Consider the following 7126-nt stretch of genomic DNA (forward strand, 5'->3'; position numbering starts at 1 on the left):
AACTTCAAAAAAGAACTGTACCTACCTACCTGATTACACTATTATTTATCTTCCTCTTGTATTGAATATTTGTTGTATTATACAGCAATGCCTATTTAGCACATTGAAAATGATGACATTGTATTCAGAAGCACAAAAATTCAGGTGCAAAAAAACATGGTAACATCTACATAGATGCAGCTATTTCAGTGTTGCAAAAACCAGGTACCTTTTACTCAAAAATCCCTGTCCATAAACTTCTAGCTCCATTTCACGTGGCCGCGGCCACAGTGCGGCTCGGAGCAGTAACGAGCGTAACATATCATTTGCTCAAGTGTGAAATCCGAAATGCCTGCTAACAGGCGCAACTAGGTTTGCACACTTATTGCGCTTGCTTCTGTAGGTTCGCGGAATAACTGCTGTTTATTTAGATGGCTAAAGCTGCTACGATGTTTGCTTTGACGTCATGCGCGGCTAGTAATTTCTTTAATAGTTCTGTAATGGTTCCGTAGGTCCATAAAATTAAAAATCCCTGTCTATAATTTCTAGTTCTGAATTCACATGGTCGAGGCCACAGTGCGGCGCGGAGCAGTAACGAGCGTAACATATCATTTGCTCGAGTGTGAAATCCGAAATGCCTGCTAACAGGCGCAACTAGGTTTGCACACTTATTGCGCTTGTTTCTGTAGCTGCGCGGAATAACTGCTGTTTTTTTAGATGGCTAAAGCTGGTACGATGCTTGCTTTGACGTCATGTGTGGCTAGTAATACGAAAATGATGTCATAGTTGGTGTAGTAACTGATCTGGGATTTGAGAAAGTATTTAAGAACTAAAATGCTTTATCTTTATTGAAATTATATGATTATCTTCTTCTACTATATTTTCTTACTGTGGTTTAAATACACTCTATTACTTTGTACTCAAAACCGCGAACAAGCTGTACGCTGATCGTAGAATCTGAAAAGAAAATTGTTTATGAGTCTGAGTATTTATTTCTAATCATATGTTCTAATCAAGGTCAAAGTCAATTATTTGCCGATCATCTTATCCTCATCCTACTGAAGGACTGGGGCCTTTTCTCAGGCGCTTACTCAATGCGCATTTGCGATTCCAAAATTTAAAGTCCAGGTTTTCTCAAAATGTGTTTCTATCAAATTTATTCTCTTTACATCACAAACAAACATAAATCATAAAAACTTACAGAAACATAAGTAGCCAGGGACATCGGTATGATGCCAGAGACTCTGGGTGTTAAGCTGCGGGACCAACGAATCATGGCTATTAGGACCAGTCTTCGGAGTTGCGGAGACGCTGATAACCAGTCACTCAGATATATCGAGGTTATCACTGAATCACTCTAGAAGGAACAATATATAATTATTTGTAAGAATTATATTAAAATATTAAGGTTTCTGACTCTTACGCGAACATAAGACATTTAAATAAAACTACGTTTAGGGATTTTATCGCGAACATATTGATATTATCTATTTAATCCCGACGTTTCGGATCCTTTAAAAAGCATCCATGGTCACGGGCAGACTAAGGTGTTGGTCGTCTCGATATTGCAGTTCACACAGCTACCCTACATTTTGTTGATTCAATGTAGGGCAGCTATTTGTAACTGTCAGCTTTGTAAATATCAGTATAACCGCAATAAAATCCGTAAAAGTAGTTTAAATTAAAATATTTTGTACTTAACGTAATGGCGCAAAAATTATAAGTTTTCTGTCTTATTTACTAAATTAATTTATTTCCTCTCTCTGATACGTGCAAGATCAAACGTACGTAAATGAGGTGCGAGCATATAACGTTATAATTACTATAGATTGGACATTTCAGCCTTTTAACATTTGGTACAAAACAGAGTTTCTGAGGTTATTCTTTTTACAAGTAAGCTGTCCAAGCTTCAAACTGAGCTCTTGAAACTGGTGCTTAAAACAGTTTCATCTACAGGCTACTTTGTAAGAAATTGAAGATAGAATCTTAAATAATTTGCAGTTAGCTATAAGAGCCAGTTACGACTGTTCAGTGCTTCAGACTCTGAGCACTTTACTGATTGGTTGATCTTTTCATGAGGCATTAAATCCTGAAGCTGCTGGTAGAACTACCTCGTACTTAATACGTACCTACACTTAACACTACAGCTTTATTTATGTAACATTCCAATACCGGCTTCTTTTTAAGCATAGCCACAGAAAGAGGTGTATTATGACTTACACCTCTATTTATGTCTAACTGCCCATGGTCCCGTAGCTCTTAAACGGATAAACCGATTTAGAATTTAGATAATATGGTTGTTTTATTTGGAAGTTGGTTTGTAACAACTCAAATATCAGGCGTCAATGTTTGATCGAAATGATCAAGAAGAAAGCATATGTTACATACCTCGCATTGGACCATGTTCCCAAAGTAACAGTAAATAAATACTTGCATTAGTATTATTATGAGCACCATTGCTAAAAATGCAAATGGCACTGACACGACTGGAGTCTGAAAGTTATAAAATGGGAAATGAGAGAAATACGCTACATAGACGATAAACAACACAGGTATATCGGTGACTAAGATTTTTTAAGTTGTTTTGTTGTCACTTCCCGATAGGCCTCAGCCATAGACTCTACACATCTGAGGGCACGGCAGTGCCCTCGCCAAGATATAATTTACGCCAGTAAATGCATACTTACGGAACTCATTTCGTATGTAATAATGCAAAGAGTAGCAGACGAACTGAAGAATTGAAATGACACGGCAGTGTTGAAAACATTACCGACTTCTTTCACGTACCTGTTGAAAATGGACGTAGTTTTTTACATAGACTAACTTATATCAACTTCAGCTTTCACTTATGTTTAACTTCAGCTTATTTCCTAATTATATTTCTACATACCAAGCAACAGCCTCATATCTTCTCACATAATGTATAAAACGGCTCCTCAATCCGTCATCAAGAACATCCCTATATAAGCCAGATAGGCCATAATCCCTACAATATTCCGTTCCCTCGGTCACATCGAACAAATGCTCTAAATTGTACTTGATCATCTTCAATTGGACCTCCGCTTGTGCATAATACGTCACTATGAGGCAATCGAGAGCCAAGTGGCCGTACCCCGTCCATAGTATAGGTAGCACTTCTTGTATTACTGAGTATATGAATCTGTGGGTAAATTGGTGGTATGTTGTTAGATGTTCAATTGATTTTTTATAGAAAGCTTACGATAGGTTTTGTTTCATTTGAATATAAATCTTGGTTATCCAAGTAAGCTAAAAATATGCTTCCATCTAGAGCGGATTAACGTAACTTCACGGCAATAAGAGGTGTTCGAATTCCGAAATCGGCACTGTTCGATTTTATTTAAGCATCATTTTTAGGAGAGAGGTTAGGATTCGTTTTCATTGGCAAAGAATCGCAATTCATATTATATCCACTTAATGACAGACAGAAAAATATGATAGAAAAAACATGATGCGCCGGCCCCAAATAAAAATTGGATAAAGGCAAGAAGATGATGACTTCTACCAATTGAACTCCCTTAATGAAGCAATTATAGCACCTTTTAAGAGTTCTAAAAGAAAATTATACAATAATATTACTTTTAACATACCCTTCCCACGAATCAGTTTCATAAGGCGTATAAGCAGATACAATGGCTGTCGGATCCTGGTATCTCTTCACGAGGAACGATGTAAACCAGATAGGCGTAATCATTGTGATGCATATCTTCGACAGCTTTATCCAAAGATGCATCAGCCTGGTAGTTCCTAGGAGCATTTCCTCGTCTTTCTTTGTTATTGGCGCAAAAATAGGATCTGAAATAAGTCCACATACTTAGATACCTCCCTTATTTTAACATTTTACGTTTCACAATTGGCAAAGAAAAATGATAAGATGAAATGAATGAAAAAATGAAAGCACTTGTTTTTCTTTGATATTTTTATATGTATTTCTGAGTCTATTCTTAATTGTTGTTATTTGAAGAAACACTTATAGACAGCTATGTAGGTCATATGCTCGACGTTCGTTGGCGTATACATCCCCCATACATTATATACCCCATACCATTCGAGAATTTTGATAAAATGAAATGAATTTTAAAGTCACCTTTTAATAATCGATTTATTTTATCAACCTTCTGTATGTGAAAGTTCAATGTAAAAACTTTTACTAGTAAATTCATATGCGGAATTTCCAGCATCGTGCAATCCAACATGTCGCTCAAGCTATTACGGCTCTGAAACAAATACCAAACGGATTTTAGAAAATTTGTTCTTTTCGAATACCAAAAATGAGTCTAATCTACTGTTAGACCAAGATTTACAGGCAATATTGTTTATAATTTTTAACAGTTCTTTTAAAATAACAGACGTAATTTGCATTGAGAATGTAAGAAAAGCTAGCATTGTTTTACCTTAGCACCAGATAGGTATCTAAAAATTGGTCTGACTGGTAGTTCTAGGATCTCTCTCTGTACGTATGTACTACACCAATTTTAAATGTACTCGAATATATACATATGACATACCTGTATAATAAATATAATGTGCGCAGCATTATACAAAACAACAACGGTTAATGCAAAACATCTGTACAACTGATGGCACATCCATATGAATCCCTTCTTTCGATTTAACAGCTTGTAGTAACCAGCAAAAATCAACACATTATATGCCGCTGTAAATGAGTCACACGGCTGAACTTTTTTCTCAAACATTTTACTGTGTGTATTGTCTGTCTAAACTTTCAGTTGTAACTAGAGGTAAATAATCAATTACTGTTCAAAGTCGTGTGTATTAATTAGTCAGAATAATTAATGACTTGATTATTTCATAATTATAAAGCGCCGGTTCCATGTGATTATTGAAACATTTCGTTTTAATTTTTGAAGAGTTCTATTTTGTATTACATTGGAAATCCATAAAGGCATACTTTTGCGCGGTTACTTGAGATAATAATCACAAATTAATGCAATTAGCCCCAACCATTATTAATATTCAACTAGCTTCCGTCAGCGGTTTTACCCGCGTGTCATAGAAATTACTCTCTTCTCGCGCATCTAGATAAAATGTAAATTACTTACGGCTTCTTCTATAAATGAGCTAAGTGTCTAACAATGAAATCAGTTTTCAAATCGATCTATGACTTCCCGAGATAAGGGAGTTCAAGAAAACAAACGAATATGTAGATTTTAGAAATCCTGGAGAATGACTTGAATATCTACCTACATTAGAAATTTTTACATCATCGACCGAGCCTTTTTCCCAACTATGTTGGGGTCGGCTTCCAGTCTAACCGAATTCAGCCAAGTTCCAATGCTTTACAAGAAGCGACTGACTATCTGACCTCCTCAACCCAGTTACCCGGGCAACCCAATACCCCTTGGTTAGACTGGTGTTAGACTTACTGGCTTCTGACTACCCGTAACGACTCTCAAGGATGTTCAATGACAGCCGGGAGCAGTCTAACGTGCCATCCGAAACTCAGTCATTGGTGCCTAAGATATACTTAGAAAGTACATACAAACTTAGAAACGTTGCATTGGTACTTGCCAGACCTGGAATCGTCCCGCGCCCTCATACCTTCTTTACCCACTAGGCTACCATGACTAGACATTAGAAATTTTTAACGTGACCAAAATTCAAAGTTCACATATAGTGACTTAATATTTTTTCCTACACATGGGATTTCAATCAATTATAATTAAGACTGACCTGAGCTCTAATGAACACTCTTATTAATTACACGTTTTAATCACACAAGTTCAACTTAATTAACTTCTGACGATGTTATTATTTAAATTGCCGTATTATGTCCTGCTGCTGACGAATAACTACGTCACTCTAATTATGTTAAACCTGTAATTAGAATATAAATTCTATGGGTCGTGAGGGTATGATTTTAAACTTATTTTCATAATAAACTGGCTTTCCGCCTGCGGTTTCACCCACGTCCCAAGATTGCTGTTTCCCGTAGCCGTATGGTGACAATAACTATGTCCTTCTCCCAGATTTCAGCTATTACCCCTCTAATTTTCAGCTTAAATGGTTCAGTCATTATGAGTTATAATAAAATGTGTAACTAACACGACTTTCTTTTCACAAGCTGTCACAAAAACTATTTAACTTTAAAATAATGTACTACTGGACATAAAGAGGTTGTTCTATTAACGACCATTTTTTATTGGAAGAAAACGAGGAATTTCAAAAATAAATATGAAAATTAAAGTTTTTACATAGATAGAGTACATAGGGAAGGTACACAATGGATTACAAAGGGAGAGTATATAAGGGGAGTACATAAGGGGAGTACATAAGGGAGAGTACATAGGGAGGGTACAAAAGGGAGGGTACTTAAGGGATTACAAAGGGAGAGTAAATAAGGGTAGTACATAAGGGTAGTACATAAGGGGAGTACATAAGGGAGAGTACATAAGGGAGAGTACATAAGGGAGAGTACATAGGGAGGGTACAAAGGGAGGGTACATAAGGGATAACAAAGGGAGAGTACATAAGGAAGAGTACATAAGGGTAGTACATAAGGGAGAGTATATAGGGAGGGTACAAAAGGGAGGGTACATAAGGGATTACGAAGGGAGAGTACATAAGGGTAGTACATAAGGGAGAGTACATAAGGGATTAAAAGGGAGAATACATAAGGGGAGTACATAAGAGAGAGTACATAGGGAGGGTACAAAAGGGAGGGTACATAAGGGATTACAAAGGGAGAGTACATAAGGGAGAGTACATAAGGGTAGTACATAAGGGAGAGTACATAAGGGTAGTATATAAGGGGAGTACATAAGGGTAGTACAAAAGGGAGAGTACATAGGGAGGGTACAAAAGGGAGAGTACATAAGGGAGAGTATATAGGGAGGGTACAAAAGGGAGGGTACATAAGGGATTACGAAGGGAGAGTACATAAGGGTAGTACATAAGGGAGAGTACATATTTGTAGTACATAAGGCAGAGTACATAAGGGATTAAGAGGGAGAATACATAAGGGTAGTACATAAGGGAGAGTACATAAGGGGAGTACATAAGGGAGAGTACATAAGGGTAGTACATAAGGGGAGTACATAAGGGAGAGTACATAGGGAGGGTACATAAGGGAGAGTACATAAGGGAGAGTACATAAGGGGAGTACATA

General features: G+C 36.9%; 1 protein-coding gene across 1 annotated transcript; it reads right to left on the reverse strand.

Moving 5' to 3' along the window:
* Positions 1 to 840: 840 nt before the first annotated feature.
* On the reverse strand, positions 841 to 4861 carry LOC124630537 (odorant receptor 46a-like). The gene is made up of 8 exons (XM_047164485.1): positions 4506 to 4861; positions 4085 to 4214; positions 3588 to 3792; positions 2870 to 3139; positions 2667 to 2766; positions 2368 to 2472; positions 1181 to 1336; positions 841 to 936 (listed from the first exon to the last, which is right to left on the reverse strand). The coding sequence occupies exons 1-8, from the start codon at positions 4692 to 4694 to the stop codon at positions 889 to 891; spliced, it is 1203 nt and encodes a 400-aa protein (XP_047020441.1). The 5' UTR covers positions 4695 to 4861; the 3' UTR covers positions 841 to 888.
* Positions 4862 to 7126: the final 2265 nt, after the last annotated feature.

This window comes from Helicoverpa zea, chromosome 5 (genome assembly GCF_022581195.2).
Source record: "Helicoverpa zea isolate HzStark_Cry1AcR chromosome 5, ilHelZeax1.1, whole genome shotgun sequence".
In the NCBI taxonomy this organism is placed as follows: Eukaryota; Metazoa; Arthropoda; class Insecta; order Lepidoptera; family Noctuidae; genus Helicoverpa; species Helicoverpa zea.